This window comes from Seriola aureovittata, chromosome 15, assembly GCF_021018895.1.
Source record: "Seriola aureovittata isolate HTS-2021-v1 ecotype China chromosome 15, ASM2101889v1, whole genome shotgun sequence".
NCBI lineage: Eukaryota > Metazoa > Chordata > Actinopteri > Carangiformes > Carangidae > Seriola > Seriola aureovittata.
Window position 1 is genome coordinate 4,486,256 of NC_079378.1, and position 15,919 is coordinate 4,502,174.

The following is a 15,919-nucleotide window of genomic DNA, read 5'->3' on the forward strand; positions in this document are numbered from 1 at the left end:
GTGTTTCATTCCACTTTCACTTTCTGTTACTCTACACCTGCTGCAGGACCAGGAAAAAGTGAGATAAAGTCGCTCCCCGGACATCTCTCGCCGTCTTTGAATTGTTAGCTACCAGACTCTGTGAAACAAGCAGGGAGGTGGTAAAGCCGGATCGTAATGGAGCCTGAATTATTGATAAGGCTCGAAAGAGAGAAAGATGTTATTAAAGCAACGTGAGTCATCGCTCGTCTTTTCTCAATCATTCACTCGCGCTCGCTGAATAATTTATCCGTGGTTTGACAAAATACGTTACTGTAAATGGAGCCTGACAGACTGTTGAGATGTGGACGTTCGTGAGTGAGTCATAAACGGAAAGACATAAACACAGAGCTAATGCGTCCAGTGAATGTCTGTGTTTCCCCCGAGGAGTGAACACAGAATGGACCTTGATGTTTAGGTGTGATTCACACTTACAACTACACACAGGTTTTTACTACAGATTACTTAACATAACATAATGGTGCCCAGGAGGGACAAACACAATTTATATGTCTGAACTTGATACTGACATTTTACAATTGAAATATTATTAAAAGATTCACGGCTAAATGCTCTGTTGTATATTTATATTAATATCATTAATTTTATACAGATAAAATTATTAACTATTAACATTCTGTACATTAAAGTCTCCTTTGGAAATGGTCTCATCATGTCCGTGCTCAATGCTCAATATAACACATGACATACAGTGTAATATAAGCCCATAACTTGTTTCTCATCTGGTGTCTTCAGTGCCACACCTGGGCCACGCTCGGCTCAGGTGCATTACCTGACTATATAACTAGATGTAAACTCATTGTCCACATGTTCATTTCCACAGCTCTAATTCCATCAGTACAACAACAGGGTCACACTCATCTGTACTTCTGAGTTTCTCTCTTTGCTTTTAATTTGCCATTTTTCAGTTTTCAAATATTATAACCAGTATGTATTTCACATTAAAAGCCTTTCAGGAAAGTGAGGAATTAAAACAGTTTGAGCAGCTGGAAGGTTTTTCATGTGAAACATCTCTGCAGGAAGTGTAACAGATTATCATTTGAATGTGATGCGTTATTCTGTTGTACAAGAAAAAAAAGTACATTATCTTGAATTTATCAAGACAGCAACATAGAAGAATTACTGAGTTTTTATCAGTCAGGATCAAAAGCAATTAAAGCAGGATCAGATTAGAAAACCAGTGAGGCTTCTTATTAAATATGACCAAATATACTTAGAAATCAGGGGAAATTAGAAATAAAAGCTCATCTGCAATGTAAGCATGTTTTAATTAAAAGGCTGCTTCTCTAAATAAAGTGTTTGCTCGCTTGTCTTTGTTCACTGCAGCTCGGAGGAGTGGAACAAGGTGAGCAAGAGCGAGAGAGAGAAGCTGGGCGTCACCGTGCAGGACGACGGCGAGTTCTGGTGAGAACCATTAATGTACTGATTGTTGCGTTGTTCCCTTCCCCTCAGAGTGATCATTAAGGAGCTGCAGTGAAGCTAGAAACGTATGAAAGTTTGATTATATTTGAATGTTCATGGTCTGATTGATTAATACTGCCCTCACCTGAACTGATTATTCTGCTGTTAGTACAGAAGATCACTCTCCTGCCTTGCAATATGAAGCTAAAGCCAGCAGCCGGTTAGCTTAGCTTAGCACAAAGACTGGAAACAGAGGGAAGAGTTAGCCTGTCTCTGTCCATCACCCCTGAAGCCAATTAACACATTATGTCCTGTTTGTTTAATCTGTACAAAAACTGATGTAAAAAACATCAGTTTCTGATTTTATGTGGGTGTTGTGTGCCAGAGTATTTCTATGGAAGTCAGTGTACCAGTGAAAAAAAATCAGGCTGATGAGTGACATCAATCTTCTTATCTAATGGCAAGATGATGAAAGAGAATTTCCCAAATCATTAAAGTATTTCTTGAAAGAGCCTTTTCCAAACGAACATTATTAAAATCATGAGGGAAACACTGTTACAGTTACATCTCATTCCATGTCAACACCAGAAATCCTAGTCTCACTTTAACGTGTAACCCTTTCCTTTGTTCCTGGTTTCATTTCCTCTATTTTTACACCTGTTGAAACTTCTTCTTTCAAGCTCTTCCCTCTAGTCGGTATCCACTTTCTCCGGTCTCCTCTCTCCTCTTCTTTTCCTGCCCTCCTGCAGGATGACGTTCGACGACTTCTGCCAGTACTTCACTGACCTGATCCTGTGTCGCCTCATCAACACCTCCTACCTGAGCATCCACAAAACCTGGGAGGAGGAGGTGATGAGGGGCTCCTGGATCCACCGCCAGGACCCGCTCCGCAACCGATCCGGAGGCTGCATCAATCACAAGGCCACTTTCCTGCAGAACCCTCAGGTTAGCTGTGCTAGTGATGTAGCATGTGTTTGTGTGTGTTACAGAGAGGTGTGTGTGAGCAGTTTTGGAGTGTGATTTGATTTTCACCTTTTTACTCTTTGCAGTATGTGTTTGACGTGAAGAAGGTGGAGGACGAGGTGTTGATCTGCTTACAGCAAAAAGAAAAGAGAGCCACACCCAAAGAGGGCAAAGGGGAAAACCTCGCCATAGGCTTCGACATTCACCGGGTAGAAACACACACACACAAACTAACACACACACAAATACCATGAAACCTCCACAACACTTGAACATGAACGTTTTTCCATCTTGCAGGTGGAGCTAAATCGGAAGTACCGTATGCACTCAGCCCAGCAGAAAGTAGCGGGCTCCATCTACATCAACTCGCGCTGCGTCTTCCTCAGGAAGGAGCTGAAGGAGGGCCGCTACGTCATCATTCCCACAACCTTTGACCCCGGGCAGCAGGGCGACTTCCTGCTCCGCGTCTTCACTGATGTGCCTTCAGACTGCAAGTAAATCTGTGATCCAGTCATCTGTGTTTCTGTCACATCATACCTCAGTCCCTAAAGCTTTGTAGAGTTCAGTTTACCCAGAACACAATGAAACACCAAGCTGGTGTTTTTAAGATTTCAAAGCTTTGGAAAATGTTTTGATAAAGCTCCGTTTCTGTGGTAGAAAAATGCTGTTCCAGTTCGCAGGGAGGCTGAAACGAAGGAGGAAGGGCTTTGAACCTTAGAGCGGTTGTTTAGTACAATACATGTCAGGATAAAGTGACATACTGTAGGTCTGGCTGCAATGTGCACATTCCTCAAATTAAGCAACTTCTTGACTCTACATAGTGTAGACTTTTATTTCTATATTATTCATTGTTTGGATAGAAGAGATGTACTGGTCAGTCAGACAGTTCTGCTAGCTAGCTACTCTTCCATTGTTTTATGACCAGAATGCATGTCAACAAGTCACAATGCTGATACGCTCACAGAAAGGATTTCACTTTTGTTAGGACAACAGATTTGTGCAGAGTGCTGAGCCTAACAGCCTACGTTGTCTCTCATGAGCTGGTAAACTTTCACAGCATTTACTGCCAAGAGAGGACACCTCTATACCCACCCACTTATCAGACAGTGAAGTCAGAGTCAGGGGTATGAGGATTGCGCATGTATTAAAGGGTATGTTGTCAACTTTGTGTCTGCTGTGTGTTGCATGTGTTCTCTTTGCACTTGACTTGACTAGATGTTGTACTTTGTACCTACACATGGATCTCCTACTGCACCGAACCTTCTGCCAAACGAGTAAATGCTAATGCTAATTTGGTTCTCTTGTATTCTCTTCATACATCAGTCCAGTTAGCTTCCACAGTTCTCTAACATACACGTGTGCTCTGTCTTCTGCAGAGAGCTGACTCTGGACGAGCCTCCTCAGACATGTTGGACTGGGATGTGTGGCTACCCTCAGCTGGTCACTCAGGTCCATGTACTGAACGCTGAGGGTCTGCAGGGACAGGACTCCAATGGAGGTAGGACCTCAACACACAGTGAATAGTGGCTGTATCTTGGCTCCACTTTGGGTCATGTGCATTGCATCTGCATGTTGAAGACCATGTTGCTGTGTTGTAAAGCGTTTTAAACTCCTACAAACACCCACAGAGCTTCACTGCCTCAATCCCAATAAGAAAAGACTCCTGAGCAAAGCACAAGGTACCACAGCGCCACCTGCTGAAACTAGATGCAGAGTTACTTAGTTTAGTTATTGAGTTCTAGCCTTACCTCCTTAAATCTCTTAGTCACCTTTAAAGCCACTGTGTAATTTCAAAATGATTACAGCATCTTTCAGTTTATTCTGATGCCCCAGGTTATAAAAATAATGAGACAATCCCGGTGCGAATTGGTGCAGTCTGTGCACTGCTCCCAGTCTATTGATTCAGTCGTGCTGACTGCCACAGTCTCCAACGGATGGCACCAAACCAAATCTTCCATATCCTCCACATAGTGGCTTTAATATTGAGATTCCTTTGTTTAGTGAACAGCAGTGGTGGAAGAAGTATTAGGATATTTTACTTATGTAAAAGTACCAATACAACAATGTTAAAATACTACAAAAGTGCTCCATTCAACATCCTGCTTATATAAAAGTCGTTATCAGTTCCAGTATTAACAGTAAAATGTACTTAAGGTATCAAAAGTCAAAGTACTTTTTCTGCTTCTATATATTATTGGACTGTAAATACTCATGCATCAATTTTACTGTTGTGGCTGATTAAGGTGCAGCTTTAGATATTTTATATACAGTTATGTATTTAAATCCAGTGGTTCTCAATGTAGAACGGATTTGCTGCATAAATTTGTCTTAATTATTTTTAAACCAGTACATTATTTCTTGAAATGAGTGGAGCACTGTAAAGTAACACAAAATGATAATAGTCATGTAATGTAAAAGTACATGGAAATTGTACTTAAGGGCAGTACATGAGTAAATATCCTTTTTCCACCACTGCTCAGCAGGATGTGAGTTCATTTGATGAATTGTTGTAAAGATGAAGAGTTTGGATTCAATCTGAGACTGAAAAAAAAAATTAAATTAAAAAAAACAAAATTCATGTAGGCAAACAGCAATGCTACATTTCTATACACTGTCTACAGCCCAGGAAGATCACATCCAAGAGAAATGGCTGCACCTCAATGTAATCTGTACTAATTAAGGCCAATGAGCTAATTATAAATGAAACCCTTTACGGAGCTCTTCCACTTGTGAACAAGAATAACGAGTTTACGAGTGTATGGACTGAAGCGTTGTTAATAAGCATGGTCAAACAAGTTATAATTTTTGAGAAATATAGAGTGAATTTTTAGACACTAAATGATGAACTTCTGTTGCCTCATGATACAAATAATTGGATAAGTGGATTAGCAGAAAGTTAATCGGCTATCAATTATTTTGATTTGAATCAGTCAATTATTTTAAATGATTTATTTCAGCAGAAATGCATCTCATCTGTGAGGATTAACTGCTTTTCTTTCTGTATTGTATGATTCTAAACTGAATATTAAGACGTCATCTTGTGCTGTGGGAAACTGTAACAGGCATCTTTTATTATTTCAACCAAACAATGAACCGACTAATCGAGGAAATAATCAGCAGATTAAAGGATAATGACAATAGTTGTACAGCTCAATATGTTGGAAATGAACTCTTCATCTAATCAACCTGTAAAATCTGATGTAAAACCAAACCAAGTGCACACATATTAATTAGTTTCATTTATCAGCTCAGTGCTCTGATTGAAACATTTTTCCCTGCAGCTGTGGATCCCTACGTGATCATCACCTGTGAAGGAGAGAGGGTTCGTTCGCCGGTTCAGAAAGACGCACGGTGCCCAAACTTTGACATCAAAGGCCTCTTCTACCGCAAGAAACCCAAGGAGGGCATCCACATCGAGGTGAGCTGTCACTCTGCACACATCGCTCCGTAGGACTACACACTGACACCTGGCTGAACTACAACGACCTGCAGCTCAGATCCTGTGAGTGGTTGAAGGGCCAGACCAGTCATCTGAGATGCTAATGTTTCACTGGCAATGATTACACTCCACACATGCCATGTTTTATTGTGCTGCCAACAAATGCTTCCAAAAGTTACACCTCCGTCAATAAAATAAACTATTAAAGATTTTAGCTATCCAACATCTGACCTCACAGCCTCGCTGACAGGAGACGCTCCTTCAGAGGTGGGAAGTCTCCTTATCACCTAAAACTCTTCTCAGCCAAGAGGCCGTTTACCTGCATTTCAGATGAACATGATATATTTTTCATTACCTCTGGTGGTGTCTAGTCATGCAGATCGTTCTGGTTTTATTTGCTCAGGTTTTATGTGAAGTCTCTGGGAAGACTGCAATTTAAAAAATACAGCAACAACGTCTCCTCAGCTGCAAAGGCCGGAACTAAACTAGAACCTGAAAGTTCCTTTTGTACATTTCAGTTTGTGTTTCTCGTGAAGACTAAATTCAACCAACAACATTCAAGTGGCATTTCAATCACTTTTTAGACATGAGGACTTAATGACAGTCATCCAGCTGTTTTTGTATTTGTAATCAGCGATGTTCAATCTTTTAAACACTTCCCCTGGACTATTAGAAAGTACTACCCCCAGAGCAGGGACATTTTTACCCCTGGAACTCTAATCTAGGAACTAAATTTATTCCCTGATCATTCCTCCACTTCAAACACAGGTTGAGTTTCTGAGTTCATCCCAGGGGAAGGTTCCTGTGGTGGAAACACCTTCAAACAAACATAGTCTGTCTTTGTCCTTTGTCCTGTCTTTGATTCATCTCAGCTCCTGAAACCTAACACCACAGTTCTCACCTGTCTTTTCCACTTTCCCTTCATCATCTGTGTGTGTGTGTCTGTGTGTGTGTGCCAGTGATTATCTCTAAGGAAATTTGCTGAACATCCATAACCAATCAATTACAGCCTCAATATCAGACGATATGCGTGAGCCAGTGTTCTTGTTAGGGAATTATTGTTGGTAATGTTGAATTTACTCAGTCAGACCTGTGAAATTGCCTCATCTGTATCGCGGCGAAAGGAAGCACCAATCTTCTCCCCTGATATTCAAACCCAGGGTATCAGCTGACAGATTCCCAGTCTGAGGCAACTGTTTGTTTTCATAATATAAAATCTGTAAACCTGTCAAACTGATTCAGGGATGTGTGAGATAATGTGAGGCTGTACGTTCTCCTCCATCTCTTCACCGAACTGCTCATCAGCGTAGTCTCTCCGGTTGTGTCGTTTCTTAACTCCAGCTGCTTTTAAATTCATTGTTAACAAGATGTTGGTCGTTGTTTCCTCTCTTTTGTATTCTAATGTGTTCTGTCCATGCAAAGCTTCAAAAACAACATCTACACGAGCTTTTGCGTAGCAGCAGCTGTCCGGCCTCCCATAAGTCAGTCTGTCAGATCTTATATATGTAGCCCAATGTCGCTAATCACAAATTGAAAAGGGGATTAACGATCTGAGCAGCGTTCGATCTCATGAAGGTCACTTGACCCAAACGTAGCTATAGACTAAAGATTTTACCGTCTTTTCTCTCTTTGAAATAAAATATAAAGTCTTCTACAAGTTAATTATCTTTGAGCACGTATGAAAGGTTCATTCTGCTGCTCGACAAAAAGTCTCTTCATCAGCTCTTCCTCTAATCCTCAGTGTTTTTCCTCCTCGCCTATTTTCTCCTGTGGTTTCTCTATTGTGACTGCTTATCGCCTTTTGTCTTTTCTCTCCTCTCTTTTCCCGCTTTCCCCTTCTGCTTTTTTCGGATCTCTGCCTTCCTCCCACGAGCGGCCAACAGATCTACAACAAGAACATGATCGTGGACACCTTCCTGGGTCAGGTGATCCTGTTCAGCGACCCAAACGAGCGGCAGGAGCAGCACACGCTCCACCTCCGCGACAAGGGCAACCGCCAGGACAACGACCTTCCGGGCACGCTCACTGTGCGCCTCATCACCTCCACGACGCTAACCAACATCTGACGCGACCGTTTGTGCGGTTCTGATGATCGAGCGCTGGAGGGTGGCGTTCAGTCGTGCCCGCTCTTCATCCTTTGACCACCATGGGAGCTCACTGTGTCTATTTTCTGCCGCTTGCGCTCTCTTTGTGTCTCTTATACTTTCCCCCTGTTTTTCTTTTTTCTTCCGCTTTTAAATTCCACTTTGTTACATGTGTTTCTGAAGGCCTATATCTATATTTCCGGATGGGAGGTGTCCATATCTGGGGTTCGTACTGAATAACTTTGAACACATTCCTGCCAAAATTGTACATTATTTAGTGTTTGACATAATCTTCATTTCCGATTTTGTAGCCACAATCTCCATCAACAACTGAGCTACAGTTAAACAGATTTTTAAGAAAAGGCTGATGTTAGCCTGAAGTTTTATCAGTTCATCAGTCTGAGCCTAATCCACAAACTTCTCTTTTCCTTTCTCCATTTTGTTATAATTAAAAAACACACACGCAAACACTCATATTCATGCACATACGATACATATGCAGACCTTTCTGCACTCGCCATGCATGTGCCAATGTTTCCAAGGGCTATGCATTGCCTTAAGGCTGAGTCTGGCTCTCCACCTTGAGGAAATGGTGGGTTATGTTAAATAGACTTTTATGTTCTCCATCAGCTTTCCTCGGTGTTAGCACAGCCTCCATACACAGTGTGTTCCTTAAAATCTGCATCGCGCCCCACCTCTTTGTCTTAGTTTTAGTTTTCTGTCTCCTGTATATTGACCTGACGTTTGCTCTTTTTATATCTGTGGATGATCCTCCCTCCCACCCAGACACCTCAAGTCTTCACCAGTTTGCCGGTGCTTCGGAGAGCATGCAGCACTGTCTGTCACTTTTTACTGTGGACTTTACAAACGAACGCCAACAGCAGCTATTCTCTCTCCCCTCTACTGAGAGCTTTCCTGTGTTGTTCTGTGAGCGTGCTCATGTGTGAAATCTTGCCTCCCGTCTTCCATCACTAGCACCGTTCGAAACTCCCTGAGACGCTTTTCTGCCGGTTGCTATGGACGATCTCCAAACTGCATGGCTTAAAAAAAACAAAAACAAACTAAACTCTGCCTGTGCTGCACATCTCTTCAGTCGTAGCTTAGCAGCCGGTGCTTCTGATAGTGCTAACCCTTCCTCCTTTGACACCCCCCCCCCCCCATGTGTACACCTACCCAGCCCAGCGGAGTGCAAAGATTCACCCTGACATAAATCAAGTGCTTTATGGGACCAAAGATGAGCCAGGCCCTTAGCTCTCTTAGTCCCTTTCGGACCGGCCTGGCCTGGCCTGGCCTGGCCTGGCCTAGCTACAAACCACCACCCCCTGTGCCACATCATCTCTTAATGGCAACACCACTGCCTGACGCTTCCTCTGTCTTGAGTCTGTCGGCCTGGGCCAAGGACTCATGCCACGTGACCCCGAGAGACGGCAGCTGTGCTTTTGCTGTTGGCACAGAACAGGGGTGTGTGTGTGTGTGTGTGTGTGTGTGTGTGTGTGTGTGTGTGTGTGTGTGTGTGTGTGTGTGTGTGTGTGTGTGTGTGTTGGAGAGAGAGAGAGAAGAGAGTGTGTGTTTGTGTTGGGGCTGCTCGATTATGGCAAAAATCATAATCAGGATTATTTTGGTAAATATGATTAATTAACACGATTATTAATTGATTTTGGAAACACTGTGCATTTATTGAACTTAAAAAAAACTTTTGAACATTGGATTTCCCTGAATATAAATACATAGACATTTACATAAATAATGTAAACATAATAAGTAAGATAAACTATGTTGTAGTGCAGCTCCACAACCTACTGAAAACACCATCATGTAACAAATCTCTCACAGAATTTGTTGTTGCTCCTCGTCAGACATTGAAACCAAAGTGTTGAAACCAAACAGCTGGATTGGTTTTACCTTTCGTGTTGACCAAAGGCTCATCCTGGCTCAAGCTAAAACTAAACGTGCCACAGCCTGGCCGAGAGAGAGAGAGAAAGAGAGAGAGAGAGAGTCTGAGGGGTGAGAGAACACCGCTGCAGAGGAAAGGGGTGCGCTGGATTCTCAACACAAGACAAAACACGAGCGTCATTGCGAAACAGAATGCGGCACAATAATCGTTTTATCTTGTTTTCATAATCGTCGGAAGCCAAAATCATAATTGAAAATTAAAGCTGATTAATCGCCCAGCCCTTGTGTGTGTGTGTGTGTGTGTGTGTGTGTGTGTGTGTGTGTGTGTGTGTGTGTGTGTGTGTGTGTGTGTGTGTGTGTGTGTGTGTGTGTGTGTGTGTGTGTGTGTGTGTGTCCTGTTAGTATCTGTGAGTGCTTGGATGAATGTATATCTGTTAATCCACGTTAAACCGGGAAGAAAACGATCTCTGAGGAAAGGTGTGGACCGAAGGGAAGAGAGCCCTTTAGGCGAAAACACACCTTTGCACTTTACTTAGTTTTACTGGGGTAAAAAAAAAAAACCCTTAAGGATTAAAAGAAGAGGAGACGTCCTGCCAAACAACCTGTGCCATTGCCTTGGTCCTGGCTTTGCCTCCACAGCAAGAAAACAGCGCGGAACATGGGATGAACTGTTGAACACTTTCAAAGGGATTTCAGTAGGATTTTGCATACTGAACCAATACTGGTATAATGTAATCTATCTCTGATGAACCATGGCATTTGTTGCGTAGCTCATGTTGCCATCCAGTTTGACCTTTTTAGCACATTGTGAACTGAAAATCTCATTTTATGTTTTGTTTTTGTTTAGTTTTTTTCAAAAGTGCAATGTCACTACAGAGACTTTTCATTCCACCTTTTATTGACTTCTGGGTCCCCCTCCCCCCCTGTGTTTCATAACAAGAATTCAAAATGTAAGTTACTGTCATTATTGAGACATTTCCTTTTGAATGTAAGACAGTTAGTGGACTAATCTCTCAGACAAACTATCAAGTCCGTTCTCCTGATTTCTTTCAGCGCCTTTTTCCATTACTTGAACTGTCACACGTGGCATTTAAATGATCACACACCTTTGTGTACAGCATCTTTATAAATGTGTCTTGCATGGGTTATTTTCTAATATGTTCATGGCCTTGTATTGTACTGTTCAATTGTTAATAATATATATATATACATATATATTTATTCTTTCTATCTCAAAAGTCTTGGAGATGCTAGTTCTGAGCAGTCAGCATGTCTACACGAACGCACCTCATGTCAGTCTGATCATATCAACCGGTCTGAAACAGTTATGTCTTGTAACACAGTGATGCATTCATCATGCCTCTAGTGTCGGTGAACATTAGCAGCAGTTGTTGACTATTTAGGTGCTATTTATCTTCTCTGTGCTCTTTTTTTTCTGTTGTTTTTAGTCGGAAAGGGACAGAAAATGAGAGTGAAGTAACAGAAAACGTCACGTCAGCTTGCAGACGGACAGTGCTAGAAACTGTGTAGTGCCAAGCAGCGCGAGGTTAAGACACGGGAGCATGTGCCTGAATAGCTGCTGGTTTTTATTTACACACCAGGGTGGGAAAAGAGAGGAAAACCTTCTCCTTCCCTCGCTAAGTACTGCTGAAGTGTCCTTGTGCAAGGCACTGAGGTCTTAACTGCTCCAGTGGAGCCGACACTCCTCACGGTCGGCTATTTGTACAGAGCAGCTTCCAGGTGTGACTGTCCATATTTGTGTAACTCTAATCCCCCACAGGTCAATACTGTGAATCTTTACAAAAACAGCTTGTGGTGTGGAAGGCAGGCTGGACCGCAGGGTTTATAGACAGACATTATTGGTGCCAAAGGCGTAGGTGGCTACATGGATTTTGCTGAAATTGATAGCGCACAGATCAGGGGGGCGACAGTTTGTGCCTCTCATGGATCACCATTACATTTCAGTCACACAGCTAAGCATCGGATTTTCCAAAAAAAAAAACAAATATCCAGCGACCTTCAAAGAACCCAGAGGGCTGTTTGATAAAACAAATTACTGTTCTGAAGGTATTTCCAGGAAACTGACGGACTCTTCTGACCATGCAAATGAAAAAAATAAAGATTGAAAATGTTTTTAATCTGTTTCCTAATCCAAACTAAATGCTCAGTTTGTGCTTGTGCTTGCTCAGTTAACCATTTGTTTGTCTGTATTGGTTTTACTTTTCTATTATCAAACAAAAATATCATGTTGAGATACAGTATATCTTCTGTTTTACAAAGAGAGCAAGGACATACAGTACGTCATTTCTGGCTTCCTGGGTAGAAAATACTATGAACTGTTGAGAATCACGGTGCTTACAGAATATTTTTTATTTTTGAGGATACTGGAAATACTCTGCGAACAGTTTCGGCTTCTGTTTAACGACCTTCTGGGTTATTCAGAGATCATCAGGTATATGTTTTATGTTTAGCTTGAATGTAACAGTAACACATGAGAAGAACAAACAGGGATAAGATCACACTGGCAACAACTAAAGAACAAACTAGACGAAATACCCTCTTTTATCCTGCCTCCTTATTAATGTGGTAACAAACAGATAAAACCACACGGGTTTTAATTATCGCTTTGTATTTTAATTTCACACAGAAGTTTCACAGTGAAGCTGGATGTGCCATAGAAAAAAACAAAAATGGTGTTAATTCTCTATCAGGCATAAGTGATTTTAATAATATCGTGCATTAGTTTTATACAGTAGCTGCTACAATTCCCATTGCATAAAAGCTGTTAACCCCTTCGTGTCCACTGGAAGCGTTTCAGAGGCGGAGCATCTTCAGCAGCCGCATTTCCTCCGTGATATTTTTCTGTTTTATCAGCCTGTTTCATATGTTCCTGCAGCTCATTCATGACCTGTGTTTAACAGACACCAACGGCTTGACATTTTCATTGTTTAGTGAAATATCTCGATGTTCATGATCCTTAGAGGATGAAGCCTAATAACTTTAGTGATCCTCTGACTTTTCCTCTAGCGCCACCAGCAGGTTGATATTTGTGGTTTTGAGTGAACAACTTATTGGAAGGATTGGCTTGAATTTTGTTGAGAGTGATCATTCAGTGATTGTTTTACTTTGCAGATAGCACCCACCGCCATCAGGTCCAATTTCCAATTTGTCCAAAGTCTTTGGTTTGTGACCAAAAACCTTTTTTTAAAACGAATGATATTCCCGTCAGACATAAACAAATGTTCGCATGTTAACAAGCTAAACTAAGCTTCTGATCATGGTGAACATCACACCTGCCTCACAGCCACTAGCATGGTTGTAAATTCTTTTTTGTAAAACTCAACACCAAATGAAATGCATCATTCAAAAATAACTTCACATCTTGTATCATTAAAGTCATTGATCGTATCTTTCATCTGCGAAGATGGCAGAGCAGAGAAACGAGCGGCCATCGCGACGCTTTGCTCGTGACTCCAGTGGACATCAAGGTTAAAACTGACGAGGGACTCGATTAGTATTCGTTAATGTGCCGTGTTAATGAATGACAGCTTCTCCTCAGTCGTCATAGACTTTAAATTCTAGAGTTTCTCTTCAGCTGATGCCACAACCGTGTTTCACGCTGAAGATTTTTCCATCAGGTTTTCAGCAGCTGAGTTATTTTGTGGCTCCAAGTTTTTATTATTTGTGTGGATGTGGCACATAAATACAACATTTGGTGTATTTATAGTGTTTGGGCTTTAGAGTCACTGTGTCGCTCACAACCCTGCAGTAATAATAAGTATGTAATGATAATAATAATAATAATAATAAGAGTAATGTGTGTGAAATCTTGTCGAGGCGTTCCTCTTCAGCCTTCTACTCGTGTGCTGCAGCAGTGCCAAAAAGACGAGGGCAGTTTTGTGGGTGGTGATGAAGTTATACTGTACACTGTAAATATGTTTGCTGTGTACCTGCTGAACAAATGTCACACGGGGCAAATTACAGTTTGTTTTTGGTGCCATTTTTACCTTCCACTACATTTCCTCTTCTGTTCCTGTCTTCATCTTGAAGTGATGTCCGTTGCGTTGCTGTCGTTACTCATCGTAATTGTTGCACATTGTGATCCTTTGCCACAAGTGTTATGGCTTTCACTGTTAACCACCACACACACACACACACACACACACACACACACACACACACACACACACACACATACATACATATACACACAAACACTCCAGCTACTAGACTAACCAGGCTTTGTTGGAGTGTACGGACCTTCACTGGTTTTAGTTTTTTTTTTTTTGATAGTTGCTATGAAGCTCATGAGTTTTCTGTAAATATATATATTTTCCGCACGGCCATGCCAAAGCTGGTTTTCAGAACACGAAACCACTTGGATGACGCTGAACTGCTCACTACGGTGGTGACCTTTTGTACGAATCCAAAAATACCAGTGCATGTAGCAAAACCGCTTCAGATCTGCTCGCGCCATTACAAATCACAGAATATCTATTTTTGGTTCTCACCGTGTTGTAAAACATAATCCGCTGTTGCTACTTTGATAAACATACTGTGTGAAGTACGAGGCTTATGTTGCACACTTGCATGCATTTAAACAATATACCAGTTTTATAATATTTTATATTCAATAACCTGCAATATACAGTATGTATATAAAAGTAGCAGCAATTTGTCTTATCAGTTATTATTATGGCATCCATGTTTTGATGGATGTTATACAGTATATTCTAGACATTTATCTCGAGAGGAAGATGTTCTTGCTCACTACCTCTAGTGATCAGCAAGTGAATGATGGACCTCTTTCCTAGTCCCATGATACCTTGCAGGAGTTACGAGCGTGACTTAGTGTTATTACCCTAAAAGAAGTGTGCACCATGTTGGGAAATTCGCTTAATCACTTTCTCACCAAGAATTAGATGAGGAGATCGACACCACGCTCATGGGTAGAAACAGTTTGCAACAAAATCCACCTCTAAAGCTCATTAACGAACCCGTTTTACCACCTTTAATCTGGTAGTATGGGACTTTAAAGCTTCCTCTGAAAAAAAATAACAAAAAAAGGTCTTGAATATATTTTTTCTAGCCCGCCACGGGCAGTGATATCATTTATAATATGTTGTAAGTGATTTTAGCTTTGAGCTTATCGGCTGGAAATATTAACCACGTTAACCGAGGCCACTCCTCCTTCAGGTTGTCCTCACGTTATCCCGAATCAGTTATTCCCCCAAAGTGTCCAAGAAAAGAGCAGAAATAATTCCCACAAGGCATCATGGGAGTAGAAATAAGATGAATAGACAAAAATGAGAAAAGAGGCTTTTTTTTTTTCCTGTTTATCACTTCTAGAGAGAACGATGAGGCGGTCGCAGTTGAGGTTCGCTTGCCTGCTGATCTTATAGCCTTGTCCACTTGCATACCGCTGCATGTGTCTAAATTAACAAGACATTTGTGATGGAGTCCCGGAACGAGTACACCAGGTATTATGTTTAATCTCAATGACAGCATCATGTAGACTGTATCCAATTTGACTCTTGACATTTTTATCCGAGATCGAGTCTTTGTCCGCTCAAGGAATGAGCTTGTGATTCTTCTTGTATTTTTCTGCTGATGTTTATTAACTGGAGACTGGAATACCTACTGCATGGTGACACTTCTAGAAGATGCTACGGTCTTTATAACAAGTATCTTTTATCAGTATTTTATAACCTTGTTAATTTTATATATTCACTTTACCTTGCGTTCCAAACTGTTTACTGATAGCTACGTATCAGAGAGCTGTGCTGTATGTGTTCTGTACCGTGTGCTTGTCTGTGTGTTATTTTCAGCGTGAGCTTTCCCTTTTTTTCTTTTTCAATGCGTGTGTTTGTTGGATTTGGTTCTCGGTTACACTGTGGTTATTTTATAGCTACGATCTGAAATTATTATTTTTTCTTTTGTATTTAATGTCAACTTGTGGCATGACTTTGAAATAAAACAGGAAAACCTACTGGACTGAGTTTCTCATCATTGTATGGAAATGAGCGTAAAGATAAAGTAGAGGATGAGGAAGAAAATAAATGTTTTTATGTTTCATAACTGGAAAGAAAGCAGATTTCAG

General features: G+C 41.2%; 1 protein-coding gene across 2 annotated transcripts in view; it reads left to right on the forward strand.

Annotated features, from left to right (window-relative positions):
- The window catches only part of capn5b (calpain 5b), a 50,059-nt gene extending 34,251 nt beyond the window's left edge, over positions 1-15,808 (forward strand). For both annotated transcript variants that reach the window (XM_056396812.1, XM_056396811.1), the window contains 7 exons: positions 1,366-1,443; positions 2,190-2,385; positions 2,490-2,612; positions 2,701-2,897; positions 3,780-3,901; positions 5,685-5,821; positions 7,726-15,808. In XM_056396812.1, coding sequence (XP_056252787.1) covers positions 1,366-1,443; positions 2,190-2,385; positions 2,490-2,612; positions 2,701-2,897; positions 3,780-3,901; positions 5,685-5,821; positions 7,726-7,908 — 1,036 coding nt within the window. In that variant the 3' untranslated portion in view covers positions 7,909-15,808. The remainder of the gene's footprint in view (positions 1-1,365; positions 1,444-2,189; positions 2,386-2,489; positions 2,613-2,700; positions 2,898-3,779; positions 3,902-5,684; positions 5,822-7,725) is intronic.
- Positions 15,809-15,919: the final 111 nt, after the last annotated feature.